The following is a 25,992-nucleotide window of genomic DNA, read 5'->3' on the forward strand; positions in this document are numbered from 1 at the left end:
TCGGGGGAGTAAATGTTAAGCCTCTAAATATTACGTGGAAAATGCATTGAATTATATTTTTTTTCTTGTCCGATGGGAGTAGTAAGAGGACTTGTCAACAGATGGAGGGGATAAGAGCAGGTGGCGCCGTCCGATAGTTGTCGGACGTCGTAGTAAGGCATTTTGTTGGGCAAACTGAAGTAACATGGAAACAAATAGGTTCCATTGATACATACGATTTTTGTCGAATATCGCCACCCTACAAAGTATCTCACTACAACATGCGACAGAAATTGCATGGACTGCAACATCCAACAAAAATCGAATGCATAAACAAGAAGAGCTTTAGACTGCAAATATGCTACTGGAATTTTATTACTCTTCTGGCTCACTTCACCTTATTTAATGTAGCAGTGCTTACGAAGGTTTTCTTTCATCGTCCTGACGTATTACTGGTTTTGCACAAGTTAACATACGTTTACAATGACATTGCACTATTCTTAGATATCAAGAAGAATCCAACCAAATGGAATATATATTGAATACTATCACGAAAAAGTGAAACATAAATCTGCATTAGTGAACGTTATAAAAATTGGCAAGTGCATGCTCCCAACCTCAAATTTACTGCAACACTGTAAATTCCTGTCTGTTTAAACTCATGAGAGATGGTCATTAATCTCTCACTGAGTAAGTTTAATGTCCAATATTATGAAATAAAATACTAATAATAGATACGTAAATATTTGAATATCATATTTACTCGAATCATTCAATCATAAAAGCAAATCACTTTCTTCAAGAATTTACTTTTCTCTGCCAGCCCTGCTAAATTTTCACTTGCCATCTACTGATTTATACGAAGGATGGCCAGAAAGTAATTTCCAATTAGTAGGGACATTGATTTTTCGCAAACGCGAAAACTGTGAAAAATGGTAATTGCTGCGAAGTTATGTTTAGGAATGTGCAGTGATGATGTCTGGACACATTTTTCGCCCGTTCGAAATAATTTGAATTTGGCATAAAATGTGAATTGTTGGCGTTTTTAGCGATTTTTTTTAAAGAAATGTCCTAAAACAACGAAAAATTCCATGAAATCCAACATTCTTGTCTTTTGTAAGCCATGTTTGTGTACGTAGAACATGCAAGGTTTCCAACATTTTACTCAAGAGTAAACTATAGAGTTATACGTACATGGAATAATTCCGACACCACATTAAATCATGTATTTCCCACGATTTTTTCAACTTAACAAGTGAAAAAAAGATAATGCCAATTTTTGGTGCCATAATATATCGGTATCTGTCACGTGAGATTGATTGATTTTAATTTTTTGGGTGCGTCGCCACTTATGGTTATTATGCACCCTTCAGTATATACGGGGAAAATTCCATTATCTAAAATCCTTACCTTAAAATTAAAAAAGGGGTATGGAAAATAACTTTCCCGAAATAACTTTGAAGATATCAAACTCTCACGAAGAGGCGTAAGCCATTTGACTTACTTTGAAACAGTAGTTTAGAAACACCATGAAGGTATAATTTCAGATATTTGCCAGAAAATGCGCTAAAATGAAAACGTGAATTTTGGGGAAAATAACAGCGTGTAGTAAAAAATAAAAAATAAGAAAATACACCAATTTTTAAAAAAATAACAAAATATCAAGGTCCTTACCGATTAGGCATAAATAAAACAAGAATATCAGTTGTACTTTATTACATTAGTAACAGTGAGTCCTAACCTAATTTTCGGCATAATCACCACCGTTGTTCTGGCATTTGTCGTAGCATGGCACTAAATTTTGTATGCCCATGGCATATGTGTCTGACAGCAAAGACTGGAACTATTTCTACCGCAGTGTAGCTGTCAAATCCTTGCCCTGCCAGAAACCTCTTCAGTTAAACAAGGAGATGAAAGTCGGTACATTCAAGGCCAGGGCTGTACAGGGAGTGGTCCAAGATCTCTCACCTGAAGTGATGCAAAGGGCCCATGTATACTCAGCTGTATGGGGTTGTGCACATTTGATTGGCCTTCCGTGAATTGTCTGCACCATCGTCTGACCTTACTATCACTCACGACGTCCGGTCTGCACACCTGACACGATTGCTGGTGGCTCTGTGCCAAATTCTGAGCATGCAATGTAGGCTACATCGCAGTCGGTGGGAGACTATGAGAGCTGCAATCTTTAACCTAGAACTGTCCTAAAACGGCTGCATTCCAACTGTACAAGATGTGTAGCTCTCCGACCACTAGTGCTGCGTATAGGCACCTTTGGAGGAGCTTTTTTCAGGATGCCCCTCGTATATGAACTTTCAGAAGCTTTTATTATTAGAGTGTTCCTGTTTTAATGTGTGGTTAGCTAAATCAGGTACCTATACAATGCAATTCTATAAATTCCTTGTGTTCAATTTCTAATACCTACATACCCTTTTCATCAGTATTAATGGTATAACTGCATATTGTCAGTTTCACACACTTTATTTTGTTAGATTCAGTTATTTCACTTATATGGAAGAGTTAAGTTGTTTGCTGTACAGGGAAGAGAGAAATTTTATGCATTGAAAAATGAGTCCACACTCATGGTTCTTGCAAGCAGAGGGTTCCAAACCTCAGTGGAAATATCAACATATAATACGGAGAATGTATAGCTAAGGAGACTGATAAATTACAAATTGTATTTCTTAGTCAATCACTCTTTACTCTTATCTCATTTAGTCGTAACTTTAAAAATAATCAAGTATTTTATTTTAAACTTACTGCATATGAAAAATTCCGTAATCGTTCCCTAGCTTGTGAATTGTAATAATTTTTCAAATTCACTATTTTGCAGTTTGAATTCAAATCATAGAGAATAGAGAAATTAAGTCAATTTCATAGAAGATAATATTAGTACTTAACAAAACCATACGTGGGTCTGTGTGAGTTTATTATTTATATTTGCAAAAAAATCGATTTAGTTAACTTTGTAATTGTCAGGGAAAAATGTAAATTTTGTCCTGGAAAACCTGAAAAAGTCAGGGAATTTCATTTCTGCTTGTTTGTAGCCACCCTGGGAATGTATATTATCCATAAAAATTACAACAAAATGGCAGAATTTTGCACTAAATTATCAGAAAATAATCGATATATCGGATCGGTAAAATAATCGGTAATTTTACCGATAAACCGATACACCGATATGCCTATATCGGCCGATACCGATAGAGTACCGATTAATCGGTCCCATCCCTAATATATATATACATACAGCCTTTGAAGTGTCATACTGTCTGTATACAGCCTTTGAAATGTCAGAATGTATATATACAGCCTATGAAGTGTCACAATGTGTGTATACAGGCTATGAAGTGTCACAATGTGTACATACAGCCTTTGAAGTGTCGCAAAGAGAGTGTAGCCCTGTCAGTTTGGACTGTAAGAAACCTGTGTGTAGCCCTGTCATAATGTAAATAAAATGACTTGTTTACCTAACCCTTCATTTATGTTCGTAAACTTGTGTTCGCAGGAAATGAGAACAGCATTTACTCCACGTAGCTATGAATTAGTCCTTTGATTTTCTTAGAAAGGAAGGGTGAGTGACACTCTTTCCATCTTGTCTCTCAATCTTCGGTCTCATTCTTGTCTCAAGTTTTAAAAGACCACCACTCATCTCAAAATTCAAGATGGGACAGATAAAATCATGATTTCTCATCTCCTCACCATCTCTACTTCCAACAAAATATCCATTGGCCGATATAGGTATAGTTTTCCGAACACCTTTTGACAAGTAAATAACTGTAATGGGAAAAAATGGGTGATACATTTAGTGAAGCCCTTAAGACTACGCTGGACCATTGGCACATGCCAACAAAGTTGTTTTCGAAATTTACTCTCCTTTTATTCCAAAATCTGAGATGATATATCTGCTTGCAATTACTTCCAGAGCATCCACAGAGTCTTTGTATTGAAATTGCTATAGTTGCAAAATAAATACAATGCATGACAGATCCTTCAAGTTGAGAAAATTGGTGATCATTTTTAAAGATAGAAGACGACAGACTGGTTTAACATGTCTTTCGAGAGCTTTAAATTATGCTCATATTTGACTAGGTTACATTTTGTAGATTAAGAAACACAAGTCTCAGCAATTTTATGGCATCACTTGAGTTGTAAGTTTTTAATAAAAACTCTGTAATACAGCATGTTTTAGGAAGGGTGGAGTAAGTCACCAATTTTGCAACCACAATAACTGCAGCAAATTTCAAAGTTTTTAGCTGAAATTAATTGCAACTAGATACAGCTCAGGAATAATTTTGTTTTTCATTTGCATTTGTTCAAAGCATTTCAAGATTGTAGATGAAAAATTGATTTTTAATATGCTGAGGTAGATTCCAAATTCTGATAACACTTTCAAATAGCTAAACTACATTTCTGGAGATAAGAAAAACTATTTTAAGAATTTTAGGGCATCACTTAATCTACAGTTTGACAACAAATGTTTTGAAATATAGTGCTTATTTTGGGAGCCTTGGGGACCAAATTGGGGGTCACTATAGTTTTGACCATGGGAACTACCATTTTCATAGCAGCCAGATATTTTGGAGGTTGTATAAGGTATTCCTTTCGGACGAAATCATCCAGACAATTTATATGTGGCGAAATTATAATTTGTCATGGTTAATACATGGAGGAGGTATTTATGCTTGAAACATCCAGAAAAATAATGGGAAAACACAACTGTGATAAAATGTGAACAAATTGTATTGAACACATGAAAAAAATTGTGTTGCATAGTATTTTTGGATTATTTAATGGTCTATGGCACATGAAATAAATGAGATAAAAAAAATGTTTGTAGCTGTAACCTAATTCATTCCAACATAGGCACAACACTGCATTCACAAAATAATTTCTTTCCTGAACTGAAGTTCAGAATTTAATATTCACTAATGATGTGCTGCATCTTGGAATATTCACTAATAGTTTGATTAATTTGCTTTATTTTACTTCGCTTTATGTTCCACTATTGGCTAATGTGTGAAGATGGGGATGAGTGATGATATGATGAATGGACACTCACAAACATCCATGCCCAGGCCAGGATTCGAACCTGGGATCCCTGGCATCATAGCGCAATGTGTTAACCACTCTGCCACAGGGGCTGGCTATTCACTAATAGTATTTACTAAAAATGTTCGGCATCTTGAAAAACATATACTTTAACATGCTTAAATTTGAGTATCATTGTAGGAGGAAGAAAGTAACTAACCTGATTGATAACATTAAAAGTCTCACTGTAAGAAAGTTAGTTATTTCTCTTCTTTTTCTCAGAAGAATGGTTCTGGCACTATTAAAGTTGATTTTTATTGTTACTATGTTGCTTATTAATGTGTTCATCATAACAACTACTCAAAATTGTGTTATGTTCATAAACGATGAAGCCTCCAAGTACAGTACAGTACAGTACAGTACACACACACACACACAATATATGTATTATTACAAAATGTAATAATACGAAACACATATACACACATGCATTTCCCTCGTTTGATTGATTGGGTTTAATTTACTTCTAGGGCTGAGCCGGTATAGGTATCAGCCGATACCGGCAGTATTGGTATCTGAAAGTATAGGTTGGTATTTTTCCACCGATACCATTATTTTTGAGTCTATAGAAGCGCGGCCAGAACCAAGATTTGTTTCGTTTCAAAGTTCATTCACCTTTTCCAACTTACCTTTGGCTTTTAAGAAAAATGAAAAATAAGTATTTGTGAATTTCCTAATTGAACGTGGACTCAAGTTCCGTGAACCTATTTCTAATCTGTGAGCAGGTACAGGACAAAGATCCATACGCAGACAAGACTCGCGGTCAAGTATCTTACAAATCAAGGGTAACTTGAAATTATCCCCATAGGAGTTCCTTCGAAGTCTACCAGGCTTTGTTCTTACAAATGCGGTCTCGTGTAAGAATAATCCCAATGAGATAGATCCCTGTGCCAACAAGGCACCTGGTGTATTGTGAACATTAGGGACGTCGTTAGTGGGGGCATGCGGCCCCAGGAAACTGTTCTGTATTTGCTGGAAATATTACTTTGATGACAAATATTGCAAAATAATTCTTCAGTAAATTTTGCTTGCAGTTTGAAACACTTCTTCAATTTTCAGTAGCACGAACCCAAGCAAGGCATTTCTTTATTTCCCGGTTTCTTGCTTGTTGAACACAAACATATGTATTGGGAGGGGATGCAGTTAATGGTTTTGTGGTCCGCCCCGGTCAGTGAAGTCTGAGACCTATTGAAAATGCACTTTTCATCCCTCCAACACACCAGTTCCAGGATCCCCCCAAAACCCGCACTTTCTCTTCATCTGCCCCTGCACTGACTCCATGGGCGCCGAAAGGGCGACACAAGCAGGAAGATTTAGCTACGTGTGACTAGAACTTTCTGCGTTAATTATTTTATGGTTCAGAAAAAAGGTAAAAAGGTAAAGTGCTCCCCTGTGCTTAGCACCACGCCATGAAGGCGTATAGGGGGTGTGGGGGTAACGCCCCACACTTTCTTGATCCGGTCGTGAGTGGGGGTGATGTGATCAGCATCACGCCCCTGACCGCCTTTACCCCCCAGGGTTTCCCCCAGGTACCCATGTTATTCTACGCTGGGTGGGTGCCGGGGGCGCTTCCATCGTTAGAAAAGTTCCCGGATTTGAACCGGCCGGGGATCGAACCCGGGACCTTGAGCTTATGGTTCAGAAAAGATGTTTCAAATTCCAAGAACAGAATTCTATTGCTTGTCCCTTTTTCGGTGCCGGAATGAATGACACAGCGGTTCTTCTCACATGCACTCAACCCTCCTGCTAATGACCTGCCCTGGAAGGAGGGAAGGCCACTTTCTGAAAATTCGGAGAAACATCGAAGCAGTCGGTTCATCTGTTGATTTGGTGGACAGTTGATATCTGTCAGTTTGAAGTAGGATTTGTTGTCCGAGCGGTGGTAAACTTTGGTAAACACGAGAAGATAGCATCACGAAGTGTTTGTGATCTTGTTTACCTACATCGCAAGTAAAATGGCGAATGAGAAGCTGCCAGATTGTCTTCATCTGGAAACAATGGATCAGGATTGACTGATCCACCAAATATCCAACATATTGGCATTCTAAAAGAGAGTCTGACTATCATACAAGATCCTGGACTCGACTCCCAGGGTGGTTGATCTCATGTATAATGAAGAATAAACCAAGTTTCAATTAAGGAAGGACACTAGGTATGTAGCAATAGTTTTTACAGCCGTCTGCATGCTCTATAAGTATTATGTTACAAAATTTTTATATCTTTCTGATTTTCTGTGATTTTTCTTCATTTAGCCTCCACCTGCTGCTGCTGCTTAGGTGGCTAGGTTGGCTAGACATACAAATATAATTAATCCCTAGTCATACAGCGAATAATACTTATAATCATGAGTTATGGAGAAGAAAATAACTTTCCAAGCATTTTCTGTTTCTATTTGTTTTGCAGTGGTTAACAAGGTGCATTACGATGCCAAGGGTCCTGGGTTCGAATCCCAGACTGGGCATGTGTGTTCTTTATGATGGTCATCTCATAAATTTCACATCACTCATTGTCATCTTCATCTTCACGATTAGCCAAAAAGTGTCAGAAAAGCCAAGTAAAATAAACCAAATCAATCATTTATATATTTCTATATTATGCCGCTTTTCTACCTCTAGGGTTAAATGCGATGATGAGGATGAATGATGAGCTGAAGGAATGGTGACGGGACAGACATGATACAACCATAACTATTCAATGTCCGAACCTAGGACCTCTGGTTTTGTAGCGTGTTATACTCAGGGGAATTCTTAGGAAGAAACTGTAAAAGTAGGGTGGAAAGAAGCAAAGTTGTACGATGCATAAAAAGCCATGTTTAGTTCTTCTAAAACCTTCCAATTATCAAGTTCGTGTTTTAAGTCCACTGTATGCACAGTAAGGCTAATCGGGGATCCGAACAACTATGTGCCTCCACCAGGTATCGAACCTGGGACCCCTTGATTGCAAGGCGGCGATGCTAGCACTGCGTTATCAAGGAGGCCGAGAAAAACTTACAATTAGTCAGTAAAATTAATATTGAGGAACAAGGCCTGCAAAGAGTCCTTTCATTCGGTTGCGTGTGGTCATCTAATAGAGTCCCATAGTTTCGAGAGCATAATTTGCTTTCATATAGCTTTCAAGTACTTCCCAAATTGTCCTCACGATGTTGGAACAGCACAGAAATTTTGGAACTAATACAAGCAGGCACGTACCCAGGGAAGGGGATCGGGGGCTGCAGTCCTTTCCCGAAATCCTACAATTATCTGATTTAATAATGTGTAGTGGTAATTAAATTTACTTCATTAACAGGATTAAACATCTTGTATATGGTAAGTTGCAATATACCAAGAAATTCATCTTCAGCGCATTTACTCCTACCCCCAACCTTTTTGCCTTTAGATGGCGGCTGCCGATAAGGGATAAGCCCCTTCCGAAATCAAATTCTGGCTACTGGCCTGACCACCAGCGATCGAACTTTGAACCTTTCGATTGATTGATTAATTGAACTGGTGTTTTAAATCCACTTTATGCACAGTAAGGCTAATCGGGACTGGACCTACCGTTTAAAGTGAGATCCGAACAACTATGTGCTTCAATCGGGAATCGAACCCGGGCAGGTTGGTGAACCTGCCGAACCAAAGACGAGAGCGTAATTATTTGAGTGTCTGGGAACTTCGTTTTATCCAGTGCCATCATATATTCAGTTTTCCACACACAAATAAGATTAATTTTAAGAAATTAAGACTTGTGCATATAATTTCTTAACGTCATCATTTCCCAAGTGAACAATCAGATGCCATAGAAGACTCGAGCCCGCCCTTGAACTAAGAGATACCAGATTCGATTCTGGTATGAACTGTATACATGAGATGCCTAGCTTGAACTCATTACACACACATTTCATATTTGCACTGTTGCCAATACTTGTAAACCTGGTTCCAGCACTTTATATCTAAAACCACGGAAAAGGGTTTTACCTACTTCTCAAATTTTTTTCCAGCATATTTACAAATCTAAAGACTAATAGCATTGTTCTTGGTGTATAATCCATTAAGTTAATGAGTTCGTTCTGCATTTAGTTTCCCGATTAATGGCTGTGTATTTCGAGAGAGTATATCCGTAGACTGTTGGGGGCTACAGAAGAAAATGATGTTCCTTTCCAATTTATTGATTGATTGAGTTGGTGTTTTAAGTCCACTTTACACACAGTAAGGCTAATCGGGACTGGTTCTACAGTGTAAAGTGGGATCCGAACCACTATGAGCATCCACAGGGTATTGAACCCGGAACCCTTTGATTACAAGGCGACGATGCTACCATGTGCCACCGAGGAGGCCCTTGATCCTTATACACACACACACATACATAGCTATATAATGTATGTATACAGCATAGGCCTATAAGGTGTATAAATAGTTTGTTAATTTATAATAGTTCGATAGAAAAATCTTACGTTTCCCCCCCCACCCCCCCCCCCCCAAACTGATCAACCTAGCTACGTCCCTGGTGAACATCTCTCTTGACAGACCTCCCGCAGTGAAAACAGTCATCGCCCATCTAAGTGGTTGACGTGTCTCAGACATAGTACAGAGCATATTCCTGGAAATGCTAGCCACCGTGGCTAGCACATCGCGCTAGGACTCCAGGGGTTCCGGGTTCGAATCCTGGCCTGGGCATGGATGTTTGCGAGTGTCCATTCATCAATTTCATTATATCATCACTCATCCTCATCTTTGCAAATTAGCCAAAAGTGGCACAAGAAGCGAAGTAAAATAAAGCAATTGAATCAATCCTTTCCAACTTTAGACTTTCGTTTGTCTTGACCTGGATAACTGGATTTCAACAGGCATGTTTCGGCGGCACAGGGAACGCGGCAAGGGGATTATTTTCTTTGAACTATAGTCGATGACAGTTATTTTCTGGAAAAAGTAGTGATGGGTTTGGATTTCCTTCCACACCAAGCGATAGAACTATGTTGTTTTTTTTAGAAATTATTTGCAGAAAGTATATATGTCGAAAGCAAAGTCACGTAGGAATATCACTGCACTCAAGTCAATCGTGTGATATAGAAGCAAGAGACTGGTAAGTTTTCATTCTCTCCATACATTTAGTTTATTATTTTTTATTCAGTTAAGACAAAAAAGACTAGGTAGGTTTAACATTACAGTTTTACTGTTAGTTTTATACAATATTCCCGGGGCTGGCATATCGCAAAATTCTTCTTGTGTCCACGGATGATTTAATGTTAGCTTGGAAAGTGTTTTTTAGAGGATGTTGAAGAGGCTTGATCTTATTTTTCAACATTTGAGGGGGTGGGGGAGGGGTGGACACAATTGTCTCGCTCTTAGCTTCTCATATTTCTCTCATACAGAGGCTGTTCAGCGTATATATGACCAAATGCGATTCCTTCCCCCTGCACTCAGAATGAACTCGCCCAACCTTGGTCGGGCATGTTTGTCAGTGTAGTGTGTGAGCTGTAAAAGAGTGGTTGTGTTTTCTCACTGGGCCAAAAATCCCACCCAAACTGAGCCACTTTTGGGAGGAGTGCGTTGTATAACTTTTCCAAGTGTTTGCATTTTCTAGCTTGGCTGAAAATGATGCCAAAACTGAGTCACTTTTGGGAAGGTTATGTTGTAGCCCTTTATGACGCAAAGTTCAGGAAGTAGTGCAACAGGAAGGACTGTGGCGTTAGTTTGACTTTATTCAAGAATGTGATCGGCAAGTATAAGGATTGCATGGCCCCAGCGTTCGGTTCTCCAACAAAGGGGACGAGAACATGGCCGTGAACACAAGCCACCACCAGTATGCAGGTGCAAGGTGCGGTTAACAGTTTCCAAAGACATATTTAGATGATTCGCCATCTGTCTTTGGGTCAGTGGATTCTCTTGCATGGCCATTCTGCGAAGTTTCGCCTGCATACTGGTGGTGGCTTGTGTTCACGGCCGTGTTCTCATCCCCTTTGTTGGAGAACCGAACGCTGGTTCGCCGATCGCATTCTTGAATAAAGTCAAACTAACGGCACAATCCTTGCTCTTACACTACTTCCTGATCATTGACACACCGAACTTTGCATCATAAAGGGCTACAACATAACCTTCCCACAAGCGACTGTTTTGGCAGCATTTTCGCCCAAGCTAGAAAACGCAAACACTTGGAAAAGTTATACAACGCACTCCTCCCAAAAGCGGCTCTGTTTGGGTGGGATTTTTGGCCCAGTGAGAAAACACAACCACTCTTTTACAGCTCACACACTACATTGACAAACGTGCCCGACCAAGGTTGGGCGAGTTCATTCTGAGTGCAGGGGGCAGGAATCGCTTTTGGTCAAATATACGCTGAACAGCCTCTGTATTTGAAACATCTGATGGATTGTCACTGATATATAAAAAACATGTAAAGTTGAGATGCATTGTTGCATCAAAGCATCGTTTGGTAGGTTAATTTATTTACCTTCTCATAAATACATATCTACAAAATGTAATAATACTAAACACACACACCTCCAACCCCCCCACATATATATATATACACAGGTATTGGACAAAATAATGGAAACACGAGTCAGAAGTGGGACATATTTTCAATGTGTCTGGTAATACTGAGCACGGCGGAAATGAACCTTCTCTTGTTTGTTGCAGGTAGTATGGACTGTGCACTGACAGTAGAGTGAGGCAGTGTGGTAGTGCACATTGTTCAGGTGTAGTGAGTGACCAGTATAGCCGACCTGACCGAGTTTGAAAGAGGTCGAATTGTTGGTGCCCGTTTCACTGGAGCATCTGTGAGCAAAACAGCGAACTTATGCGGTGTAACATGAGGCACGGTCTCGAAAGTCATGACCGCATACAGAGTGCACAGTGAAACAGGGTCTGCTAAGCACAATAGTGGTTGAAAGATGAAGCTGCATGAAAGGGACCGCCGGGCCTTGAAGCGTATTGTGACGTTGCAGAAGAAAACAATGGCCTCCAAAGTAACTACAGAACTTAATCAGCACCTAAACACCCCGTGTCATGCAAAACAGTGAGGCAGGAACTGCATCAAATGGGTATCCATTGGCGTGTTGCTATTGCCAAGTCCCTAATAACTGAGACGAGTGCTCGAAGGTGACGTGCATGATCAAATGACCACAAAACTTGGACGTTGGAGGCCTGGAAACATATCATTTGGTCAGACTAGTCAACCTTTACCCTCTTCCCCACTACTGGACACATGTTTGTATGGCGAACACCCTCGACAGCATACGATGTGGACTGTCACTGCCCAACTGTCAAACATGGTGGCAGTTTTATTATGGTCTGGGGCATTATATCATGGTATTCCGCAGCCCCCTTGTCACATTACACAGTCGGGTCTCATAAGCAGTGTATAGAGAACTCTTGGGTAACCAGATCCACCTAATGGTGCAAACCTTATTTCCAAACCGGAATGCCACCTTCCAGGATGATAATGACCCCATTCATACTGCTGGCACTGCTCAACAGTGGTTTCCAGAGCATGCTGATGAGGTTCAACATCTACCCTGGCCCACCCAGTCCCCAGACCTGAATATCATGGAGCCTCTGTGGGCTGTTTTGGAATCCAGGGTTCGGCGTCGATTTCCACCTCCTTCTTCTCTACATGAGCTGGAGGCTGTGCTGCATGAAGAATGGCTTCAAATTCCACTCACCACCATTCAGGACTTGAATCAGTCTATTCCGTCCCGATTCCAAGTTGTATTGCATGCTAAAGGTGGCCCAACACCGTATTAATACATGATGCTCCGACTTCCACAGGTGTCCATTATTTTGTCCAATACCTGTATATATAGTGTGTGTGTATGTGTGTGTGTGTAATAACAACTAGGCTAGTTATTGAAATTTTAATTATATATAGACTTATCGGTGAGAGAAGTGGTATCAGCTCAGCCCTATTTACTTCTCTTTTCTGCCACATTTGGCTTATCGTAAAGATGAGAATGAGGGATGATATGATGAAATTGATGAAGAGACTTACAAAGAATACCGAAGTCCAGGCCGGGATTCGAATCCAGGACCTCTGACATCTGGCATTTCTATTGTTAAAATAAAACATTATTAATCCTCACCTATGATAAGGTGCCAGCCAGTATGGAGTAATGTTGTTTACTGCAATAAAAAAAGCACTGGTTAAAACATATTTTGTACTCCCCCCATGGTGATTGCTGGATATACTAAAGTATATGCCTCCTCAGGGAATGCAACCCTGAAACCTGATAACATTAACTACTACACCCTCCAGAAATCTCTGGAGGAAGGCTGCGCATAGCATCAGATAAGGGGAGGAAAATTACTAGGCAGAGCAAAGCAGCAGTACACGCTGCTGTGAAGGCTTGTTATAGGTCTTTTCTACTATTACAGCGGGTGGCCCTCATGCTAGTAAGGGTAGTGGGGAGTAGGGAATGTGCACCAGACAACAGCGGTCGCGTGGTGAGTTACAAGGTTGAGGAGGGGAGGTGCAGCATGCTACAACTGCTGTGTTTATCGCGCTGGATTGGTCGCTTCTCCGCTACCCCCCCCCCCAGCATATAGGGTGCCTGCCATAAGAGTAGAAAAGACATAACTGCAGTCCCTTACCCGCCCCCCCCCTTTCATGCAATTCAGGTCCTTCACATGTGTTCACTGGAGGAGCTGTCTTGCATCACTACTTCCTCGGAAACTTGTTTTCTTTCTCTTGCGATACATTACTACCAGGGGAAAATGTATTCATTTTTAAAATACATATTTTTAAACCTGAAAAAAAAAACCCAATAAAACCCAATTTTGCCCAGGTTTTATCTGAAACAAACCAAAAAAAAACTGGCAAAATGCCAAACCCTGGGACTACCCCAATAAGACATCACCCTGGAGGAGATTAATCTCCGGTAATCCCCTTCCTTAGGGGTTAGACACATCCATTTTGCTCGCTCTTGACATCTTCAATGAAGCCATTTTGCAAACTTCAAAGAATTCAAGTTGCCAACATCAGAATTGCCATTATCCATATATTGAAAGGAGTAAGTTTATTCACAATTGCTAATCAATCTTTTCTTCAGGCTTCGCAGATACTCTAGCAAGCCGACACTATACGCTCATGTTGTACATTTTTAGTTCACTTAAAAAATTAGCCACACAATTAGAACAGTGTTCCACAGAACACTAGTAACAATACAAGTACTTCAAGGGATCTTCAAAATTTATTATACACGAAGTCAAAGAAAAATGTACATAAATTTTAACCACAAGGCCATTTTGGCAGTGTCAAATATACAAAGAAAACTTCTTCCTGCTGGAAATACAAGAACTGATATTAATGTGTAAATGGAGAGAAGAAAATAAATAATTAATTATATATACCATGCACTTGATGGGACATCCACAAAATAATTACAAGCTGCAAACACTTTTACAGGTTTATTTAGGTGCTTGTAGGAAAATAACCATGCTATTGCCTAAAAATATTTGTATTTTTGTCCATGCAATTGGTCACTCACTCACGCACACATCAACTTCCAGCAGGTATAGTCATTTTATGGTTTACATAAATATATTTATAGCTATGGCAACCTTGGTACTTTTAAACTGCAAGCTCTAGAGTACAGAAAATTTTTAAAAATTGTGCACGATAGTTTCAATTTTCACAATCTCATGCGAGAAGATAATTGAAGAGAGAGTTCAGGAAAGTTTTTCAAATTTAGCTTTGTGAACTGCAGGATGTAGGAAGGCATGGTGTTATCATCACACATGTAAGAAACAGCTATCTCTCTTAAAACATTCATGCCCACCTGTGGGAGGGGCATTTTCTGAATCCAAACTTGCCCCAAAATAAATGTGGACGCAATCTTAAATTTTTGAGTTTTTCAAAATTACACCCTTTAGGCTGCAAATGACGCTTTCTCGTCGGACTGGCAGGTAAGAACCAGTCCTCTTCGAGAGTTCCTGCTGGTGTCCCCTACCAATGAGTTCTCTAGGGATCCAAATGTGTTGTGCCCTTGGTAATTCAGCACCCTGGGCATGCTCTTGGGTACATCCCTTCTCTCCTAAAGTTATGTGGTGCACCCCTTTTCGTCCGCCAATCAACACGAGGGGAGAATGCAAAAAACACGGTGGCTAAACCTATCTTAGTCGTTTATGGGTGGGAATGTGTTAATTCTTACATGCACCTTGTACAGAACACTCATACATACAAAGGAACATGTTTATCAGTTTGTTTTCTAATATTTTGCTGGAGATTTTCTGTTATTTAAATTCATATTCTTTATGCGGATTCATAATTGAAAGGGAAATTGCATTCTATTTCGGTCCAGCAGTAAATATGTAGGCAATGATATGATGAAGGAAGAATTGGGATTTTGTATAAGTACATACAGGGCTTAAAAAAACATTGTGTGTGTAATATATATAAAACTGGTAATGAGTATATCTGGATTTTTATTACATATCTGGTATCCATTTTGATAATCCAAATTATGGATAAATAAATACCTGACATTCAGATTTCCAAAATATCTATAATAATGATCTAACATCAACATGAGAGGATTGCTATTATGGATAGAACTTGAGAACATGTTATATTTTCTTGTGCCTTCACGAAATATGGCAATTTCAAGTTACAATTACAATCAGTCTGGGAACTTATTGATATCGTCAATAATGATACATTGATACCAGCTTGTGTCCTAATTTTATTTATTGTATTTGTGAAAAATGGTCAATTAGACTTGGATTTCATTTCATATAGATAGACTGATCTATTTCAGTATGCTACTTGCAATGAAAACACACTCCCACGGTTATCATATGCAAACATTCATTCAAATGTGGAAGCACTGAATTATCAATAAGGAAAAACAGCCTCCCATACAAATATTATTTTTATATAGAAAGGAGCATTCTTCCTACACCAGATGACTCCCGCACATATGCCTTAAGAGCACACTCCTTCAGTTCACAGAGATGGGTCAAGAATCCAATTATTTTGAAAAATTTTAAGTTTATATAGACTTGTGAAGAGGAGGGGGGGAAGAACACTTGCGTACATTTGAAACTAAAAAGTTACTACATTCACAATAAACTCTCTCACTTGCATGTATAACCCTTTTTTAAAAAGAAGAAATTGACTTGCACGCATTCATGGAACTCTGCATTTTCACTGTATACCATTCAGTCAAAAGCAGGTAATACAAAAAAAGCATAATTTCTTACAGTATTGTTTTTACCCTTACCGAGATGATTTTTACCATCAGCTCAATTTTCCATATCACTAATATTTTTTTTATAAGCTTTACAAAAGCTATTATTATTATTTATTTTAATACAATATATTGTCTCTGGTTTTTGTATTTATGCGATTTGGACACTACAAAAAGAGTGCAATGTTGGGGAATAATACAATGAGATGATAAATATCTCACTTTAGAACTGGGATCTACAATCTTTGATACGAGTCACTAAAATTTTGGTGCGAAATGAACTAAAGAAATGAGTAATGTTGCATAATATTAAAATGTTTGTGTTAATGTTTACAATGCATTTTTAAAAAAGGTGTAGTATTAATTCCTCTAATTCCTGGATAATTTGAAACGTTGACTGTTTTGTAGTAAACATGGCAAATTAGCAAAAATAATTTATTAGGGAGCATGTAGTGTTGTCTATTGCAAAAACAGTGTGTGTCTAGGTAGACTTTTAAATCACAAATTACAACAGTAAATATTCTCCTTCATTCTATGAGGAGAATCTTAAGACAGATCTACTTTTTAAGAATATCATCACACTTCATGAAAAGGAAATTTTTGAAACAGTTACAGCCAAGATGGAACCTTGCAATACAATAATTCTTTTCTCAACCTCACATAAGAAATTTGTGTAGGAAAAAAAGTGTTTTTGGTTTACCAGCCAGGTTAAATCTGCGTTAGCTACCAACGTTTCAAGTGCATACATTGCTCTCGTCTTCAGGAAATTCCCTGAAGATGAGAGAAATCTATGCGCTCGAAAGCCAACATGAACTTCACCTGGCTGGCAACCCTAGAACACTTGTTTGAATCATGTTGCCAGGGAAACTAAAATTCCAATTTACAAATAAAAACCTTGTGGACCCAGGCAGTGGATTGTAGAATCCCATTCTTTAACATGGCAGCTTTATACAATGAATGACTAAAGATCTTTATACAATACAGTGTGTGCTTCTCTGAATATGGGTATGTACACAGGGTGTAACCCAAACATAAAGTTCACACATGATGTGTAACCCACAAATAAAGAAACCTAATTTTTCACAAAAACATGATACAACAGCCCCGCCTAGTTTGCTGCACTTTTTGACACACTGTGAAGTGCAGGTGTATCCAGTGTCAGGGTGGTGCAAGGAAATGGCATTCAACCAAGTCAATGGAAAGAAGTGTTCAAGTTCAGAAGATTCAACAAATGCCTGTCTGCTGCTTTAAACATTCATTTGATTGATTATCATGCACCACGTGACCATACACCAGTCCGGTAGTTCAAATGGTGCATGCACCAAATGCACTACTTGACTCCAAATCAACAAACTAGACTCTTCTGTGTTGCACCGTGTGGTGCAAAGAGTCAAAAAGTGCAGTGAACTAGATTGGGATACTATAATGCAATATAACACTATTAGAAATTTGACTCTACAGCAGAGACTGAGATTTATGATTTGAAAGTTTCAATAAAGGTAACAAAGTGGATCATGTGTTTGTTTACAATACAGGAAGACAAATTACCATGACACACGAACAATATAACGTCCCTTCAGTCTAAATACAGAACTATATGGTTCTCCATACAGTTTTTCACTTCTGTACAATTCATGTACTTTTCTAGAAAATTACGGACACGTAACCGTTCAAAATATCTACTTTGTCAAAAAATCTAAGGAAGGACAGACAAGATTTTAGTAGTGTTTTTTTTTCATTTCACTATCAGTTAGTAATATGCAAAAGGCATTATTGCTGACACAATGAGAGCTGAGTTGAACTTTGTGATGACACATACTGTTTGCCAATATCAAGTGATATAGTACAGGGTGTCCAAAAGGTCATGCAACCAAAACTTTGAACGCACGTAACTTTTGTACAATGAAATTTACACACTGTAATAACTTTGTCTATGACGATATTTTTCGAGCATAAACAAGAAAATTATTCTCTACATGAACATTCTGTATGGATAAAAAGTAACTAAGGTGTAAAAACAAGCCTAGATAAAAGGCAGGTGTGGAGTCCCTTGCAATAATTATTGATGTGTATTGATGGTGTCTTTGGGTATTTATCGAACTGGTAAAAAAATTTATAAATCTTTATGCATTGCAGATGATTTATGAAGTTAATTGTGGTATATTCATATTTTTTTTACAAAAAGATAGGTAGGTTAGTTTTTTTGTACAGTAAATTTCAAATCTTTTCTTTCATCTGGGCATTGATTGAATAGCCAGATTTCCGTCACACATCTAGTACTGCCCTCTGATATGACCAATGATGCCAGTACACCTCGTAACACTTTTAAATTAAAAAAAATCTTAAAAATTTAAACATTTTTTAAGTTTAACTTTCTTACACCTTCGTAACTTTTCTCCATATGTTCAAAGTCTTGGTTGCATGACTTTTTGAACACACTGTACTATAGTATTAAGATTCATTCATGCCATTATTAAAATATTATTTTCAACAATCTGTCATTTCTACAGAGATTAATATTCTTGATGCCTAGAACAGTGTTTCTCACTTTTTTCCAAACCTCTTTTGCAGTCTTGAACTGCTGAGACCTTACAGTACGGTTTTGTACTAAGGAGTCCTCGATTCCAGCAAATCGCCTTGTATCATGTAGGAAAACTGAAACCTGGGAAACTTAAAATTACGACTCCACCTTTTATTAACTACACAAAATGGATTCAATAAGTCAAGCTCATACACTCCTTGAATAGATCTTGGCAAACAGTCCGCAACACTGCCTTAGATGGCACGCTGCCTCATATGCTATTGACTCAGCTCCACTTAGGTTCCATAGCTATAGAAAATATGTGTTTACACATTTCGTTCTACATGCACTACAATTATTGCCTGAATGTGGTGTTTTGATTTTAACAATGCCTCCACTTTGTTGCGTTTTCTGTTCGAAACAATGAAGGATACAAAGTTTACATTACAATGCATTTTCAGTGATGAATAACATTGAAAGAGAATTTGTGACTGATTCTTCTTTTAAACAGACTCACCTTATTTGCTTGAACTAGCATTACAATGCTTCTGCATTTTTAGCATGAAAGAAAGAACCTGGTGCATGTTCAAGTGTAATCTATGTTTTTATGAACATATACATGTGTTAATGCTTTAGTGTTTCTGACATTTTCACTGTTATGTTAATTGAAACTTACTGTACTGAAATTAAATAAAATTGTGCACAATGGAAATTCTTGTTTAAGCAATTAATTTGTCATACAGGCAACGGAGACAAAAACTTAATTCAAAATTTTTGCTATTAGACAAGAAATGACGTGAATCACAAGATGTGGAACACGACCAGACATTTGGGTATACTGATAATCAAATAGTAACAATATGCTATCGTAAATTTGTCAGTGTTCTTTATGGACATGTGTGCGTGTGTGAAAAAATGCACATATTTGCATGTAGGCAAATTTGTGTCAATGATGTGAATATGCTTTGGTAATAACAAAAAAAAAACCTTTTAACTATGCAAACAAGAAAAAAAAGCACCATTAAAATTTATATTTTGTATTTCATGTTACTTTACTATATTTTCAAATAAAGGATAACACTGCAAAAGGATTATACTATAACCATCATGTAATATGGTGTGTTTCCACATGCTAATTTCTTCTTAGGAACAAAGTTTAAAATGGTTTATTATAATTGAAGAACAGTACTGTTTCTGCAGTTATTAGTGTTAAAATTTGCTTTGTGTAAAAACAAAAACTTTGTCTTTGTAATTTTTTCAGCTTATTACATTAAATCGAAATTTTTAAAATTCAAAATCAAATTATTAAAGATCATCTAATTGATATGAAATATAAATATGTACACAATTCTTTAGTCATCTATAGAAAACTAACTACAGTGCCAGTACATATTACAAATCAAATATTCACATTTGTACACAACAATAAATAAAGGTTTTAATACCAATGCTGATCTAAAGATGTTCATTGTTTCAAATGTTTCATGATTGTCTTTAACTATGGCTATCTTAAAAGGATTTCTTGGTTGTTTTTTCATGTGGTATTAAATTTCAAGAAATTACAGAAACAACAACAATAATAATTACATAATTATCCTGCACATGAACCAACAATCATGTACCTAAGAGTAACAATGCCAATAATCAGTTTTTAATCAAATGCGTACAATATAAAACAGTGAAACATACTTTTAATAGAACTTAAAAATAAAAAGTGTTGGTTCTGCTACATGCAAAATAATGCCCACTTGTTACATGCAAATGCCCACATTGTTACAAAATATGGCTTTATAAAATCAATATGACTGTAGAATGGCAGGATGAAGCATATTAGTTAGGACTGTAATGTTCAACCGCCAAAATAGGTAGCGCAGAATATCATATCCATGTGTGTTTCTCAAGATTATACTTCTCGGAAACTATACAATTATGACAAACAAGAACAATGTATTGTTATTAGGAAAGTGCGTACAATAAAAAAAAACCATCATTTCCAACTTTTAAGAAATGATTTACTGATTTTCGAGGTTCCTAACAGTCAGGAAACTTAGATTGGTCTACTCTATGATCAGTATAAAATACAAATATATTTCCAGGATTTCAAGGTAAAATTTCATGGCTAAAAATTGAATGTACAAAAACATTTTTACTATTTAGTACATTAATAGCAATACTGTTTTAGCTCATTCCGGTGTGTCCACAAATTCTAATGCAATGTTGTTATGGTTTCTACTGTAGACACCTGCAGAAAATAATAGGTCACAGGATCATGTAAATTCACTTAGAAAAGATTTTTGTTTAATTTAGATATAGAGATTAAGAATCATTCCACTGTTCTAGTATAAATTGCAACTGTTTTTTGTCAAATGAAAAACATAAATAATTCAATGCAAAAAAATACATTAAAATGGACTTATTTTCATATCAAAGTTAACAAAATAAATATTGTGAGTTCATTTTTTGCATTCTATAAACATCAAATGTTTGATAAAACATGCAAATGCTGACAAACGCATTCATTGTAGAAAAAATTATACACTAAAACGTAACGTTTCCACCCTCTAACGGGGTCTTCTTCAGACAAAGAATCACAAAAAATGTTATGTTTTAGTGTACATTGTTTTCTACAATAAATTTAGCCTTGGTCAGCATTTGCATGTTTTATTAACATGGAAACAAGGCTTAACAGTGTTACCAAATGTTTGAATACAATGACACTTGCAACTTCTGTTTGCTTACATTCACCTGAAAATTTACATTAAATTCATGCATAATTCCCGTTACTAATAATTCTTGCATTATTCCCACTAGTACATACCCTGCTTCTTAGAAATGGCAGTTCTCATCCCAAGAGAAATTGTACAATTAGAGATTTTTACTCTTGAGAAATCAAAGTTTCTCTTCAACGAAGATGGGAAACATTTCCAGTCTCAAATTTTGGGATTCTTTCATATTCCTTCCGAATTCTGGACCAACGAAAAAAAGATTCATTCTGCACACACAACAGACTAATAACCTATTTCTCCTTATTTGTTTCAGGTACAGTAAACATTTGCCACACACCTTTCTAATCAACAAGGAAAGAAATAAATGCACAATGTGATTTGTCTCCTTTCTTGATGATTATGTTGAAAATGAATGGTTTATCTAATCTTTGATGACATTTCAAAAACAGAGCAGTGCCAACTTTAGGGCAGTGGAGAAAATTGATTTAACAAAACACTCAAAATGCTGACCAAGGCAGAAGTTGTCATATAAACACACCATAAACATGATGTTTTGTCAACCTTATTGCGAGGTATCCTTCTAAATAATCAAAATAATCCAGCGTAGACGTGAGAAAATTAGAGATGCCGGGGACAGACTTGCAGAAGGATGCACGGATCAAGCTAACCCTTTCATGATTTGTTTATTTCTTGTATGTACGTTATTAAGCTTGCATCCTTCTGTTGTGCTATTTCTGCAAGTCTGTCCATGGCATCTCTAATTTTCTCACGTCTACGCTGGATTATTTAGAAGAATACCTTGCTATAAGGTTGAAATATCATGCTTATGGTGTTGTTTTTTTTTTTTGACAAATTCTGCCTTATTAAACATGGAAACAAGGCTTAATAGTGTTGTTACTGATTTAACAACACATGTATTAAATATTTAGGCCCATGAACTAAGAAGGTTGGAGTAGAGCTATTTCACTTAGACATTTTTCATGCCATGACAACTGAAAGATCTATCAAACAGGTTTGAATTATGCAAAAGATTATAATTTTTAACTTCTCCTACACAAGTCAGATTTAACCTCGCAGTATTTTTCAGCAATACACAGATAGCATATTAAAAACAAAATGTTATTAAAACAACTGAAACTACAATGTAATCTCTCAATTTCATACGTTCCTTTTTAAATTTAGACATGATGCAGACAGTACAGAAAACTGAGAATTGAAATCATTTGCACACTCATAACATGTGACAACATTATTCAATATTTTCATTGTATGCAATTATTGAACAATCTTCTAGCACATATTTTACAACTCTTTTATTCAACTGCATCATACAGTTTTTTCTCTACAAACAACGTTATAAATTATTGCTATGTAGAGCATCAGGAAAGCCTGTTATTAGGGTTGAACTGATGTTTATATTAAAAAGTATCACTTAATCGCAGATACTGGCCATTACACCGTCTGAAACATTAACGTAGAACATAGTAGATTTGTATGGTATAGTTCCAATAAAACATTTCTCTTAAAATTTATATATGTTCGGAATAACTTTGAATTGTTATAATTTTCAGGTATAGGAAGCCGTGGTAGCTCAGTCGTTAGAACATCTGACTATTATGCGAGAGACCTGGGTTCGATCCCCAGTGAGGGAGAATCGGGATTTTTTCCACCTGTTTAAGCAGCTCCGGCATGCAGCCAACCCGCATCATATAAGGTGGGTACCTGGAGGAAACTCCAGGGGGATGGTAAAGGCAACCAGGGGCATGGTGATCACATCCCCCGCCCCCTTCGGCCGTGATCAATATAGTGTGGGCCCCTAACTCCACATGCTGCAAAGCAAGGGGGAGCACTTTACTTTTTTTTACTTTATCAATATCAGCAAAAAATTGCTACTGGTCCATTCTTATTTTTTTTAAATCATGAAATATAAAAATGTAAAGAAAAAGTGAGTTGAACATAGTATGACACTTTCATTAAAGCAATCAATTACATCAAGTTTGCAGTATTTACAAAAATATTCCTACGGTATAATTTTTTCAGTTTAGTTATAATTTGCAATTAATATTGTGCACCTTTATTATGACTGGATGATCACACACTGTGGTGTATGACTGAAATACTTAATCACTAAGCAACAGCGTTTGATTGGCTGAAACAACCAGAATATTTTTCTACCAGCAGACTTAAAATTAAGTTCAGTCCTGGTTAGGTTCTGTGCATAAAGTGGACTTAAAAGAAAAGTTGAGTCATTTTGATGTAAGAAAAATATGTGCTAGAAATATGATACAAGAATATGTTAGTTTTTTATAACTCCATACATAATAGTTTTTGCTTTGAATTTGAGCATCTTGGAGAAACCTGCATGAAGAGTTTACGTAAAAACACTTGCTTTAAAATCTTGTTTTACGAAAAAACTAGGAATAACCACTTCAAGAACATTACACACTAGCATTCCAGTACAAACTTCCAATCCATAAGCTTAGGTCCTTATTTCTTACAAATAGAACAAGCCACGCTCATCACAGACTGCGACAGACACTAAAAAAATTCGGCCTTCTTGTCATGTAGGTATATATGATATGGAAGAGTATGTGATGGCACGATCTAACACGTTGCACGGCATACGAGCCATGCGTGCAACGTGATTTGTTCTCTGGCCACTAACAGTCTCGCTCAGAAAATCTTTTGAGCATTGTTCGATCACTAGTACCTATTATTATAAAAACAAAACTGCTATATCCAGCCGCAAATGGGCCATAATGGAAGAGAGGGGTTATTTTCTATAACTTTCTTTTCTTCACTAAAACCAACAGCAAACCGTTTATTTTATTCAATATCTTTGTGCATCATTTCCTGGTTTATGCAAGGAAATGTAAAGTTTTCACTTAATACAAAAGAAAGTATTGAAACACTATTTACAACTTCCGAGGAGTTGCATAAATCGGTTGCACAAACATTTAACAGCAGCCTACGAATGTGTATGCAACACAGAATGAAAGCATATTCCTAAAAGTTTTGCTGTCTCTTTCTCTTTTGATCCATCGCATCTAGGATAGGTTGGCGCTTCGTTTGATACCTTCTCCGCAATTCGTCTATCTCTCTTTCCATTTCGGCATCCAAATTGGCCATTCTTTGCTGCAGCTCTTCGTAACTTAGGAACTTCAGCTGGTGAAGGCAAAGGTGGTTTTAATATAAATATGCTAACATTCAGAACATTGAATTGGTCACACGAGCAATTTTGTATCCAACAGAAACCAAATGCCACAAAAACGGCAAAACAATCAGTCATATTGCTTTCCCTTATACCTTTTTCTTTAAATAGGAAGTTCCGCAGTGCAGAAAACTCTTTCGTATGCTCATAAAGCATGTCACTACTACATTCTAATCTGTCGTCACAGCTGTTGGTTACAATGTTGTTCGTGTAATTATTTTATATATCAATTAAATCGGACAAAGATCTATATGACACCGAATAGCTCCAAATACTGCAAATAATTACCATAGTGATAAACAGGGCTAGGATTTTTATGACGAAGAATATTTTTTTTTTGGTAAGGGTGAATGATGTGTTCCCCGAACATATAGAAATTCATATTATGAAGAAACTAATAAAATGAAGGTGCTTTTTAAGGGCATATTTGGCCATTTCTGCCTGATAGAACATATTTTCATGGATTTTTGGTCTTATTCAGCATATTGTTCCATTTCCAAGAAATATACAGTCATTTTCGAAGTGGATTCGTTTTTACTCCCATCTTTACTCGAGAGTTTTTTTAAATTTTGACTGTAGCAAAATCTTTTTCATTTTTATTTGAAAATTTAGAGAAAGTATTCATTGTGCATTGCAACTCAGGCCCGACAAAGTGAACTAAAAATAGTACGTATGTAAAAATAGCTCAGCATTTAGATATTAATTCATAATTGGGAAAAGAGACACGCAGTAGAATATAAATATGGAGAAACTAGTACCCTCTCTTATCCGCGAAGCGGTTTTTTGTTTTTCGATTAATTTCAGTGGCCACAGCAAGTTCCAACGAGGATGGTGGCAGTGGCCACTGAAATTAATCGAAAAAGAAAAAAACAGCTTCGCGGATAAAAGTGAGTACTAGTTTCTCCGTATTTATTTATATATTAATGTTTGAAACAGTCCAGTTATAACGGCATATTTTTCAAATTATAGTGCATATTTTGTCAAATTTTAGGTCATAAGAGCATATTTTATTTTGCATATTTTGGTGATTTTTGGTTATAAAAATTCTAGCCCTAGGGATAACCAATGCTTTTTTTCTGGAAAGAAAGGTTCTGATAGTCTATAAGTTGGTTTCTTATTGTTATGATGTTGGTGTGTTATTGCCATAGTAAGAACTACTCAAAATATTGTGGTCTATTCATAAATGGTAGTGCAACTGTGTAGTTACACACACCCATACAAATTTTGTTTGTTAAAATGTTGTTAGCTTTATTCTCACCTATAAAAAAAGTACCAGTACAGTCCACCGCCAGGAAAAAAGCACTGG

General features: G+C 37.0%; 1 protein-coding gene across 2 annotated transcripts in view; it reads right to left on the reverse strand.

The window, feature by feature from the left end:
• Positions 1-14,222: 14,222 nt before the first annotated feature.
• The window catches only part of hpo (serine/threonine-protein kinase hippo), a 117,612-nt gene continuing 105,842 nt past the window's right edge, over positions 14,223-25,992 (reverse strand). For both annotated transcript variants that reach the window (XM_083127263.1, XM_083127262.1), the window contains one exon: positions 14,223-24,640. In XM_083127263.1, coding sequence (XP_082983389.1) covers positions 24,482-24,640 — 159 coding nt within the window. In that variant the 3' untranslated portion in view covers positions 14,223-24,481. The remainder of the gene's footprint in view (positions 24,641-25,992) is intronic.

This window comes from Lepisma saccharinum, chromosome 8, assembly GCF_977018435.1.
Source record: "Lepisma saccharinum chromosome 8, izLepSacc3.1, whole genome shotgun sequence".
NCBI classification, from domain to species: domain Eukaryota; kingdom Metazoa; phylum Arthropoda; class Insecta; order Zygentoma; family Lepismatidae; genus Lepisma; species Lepisma saccharinum.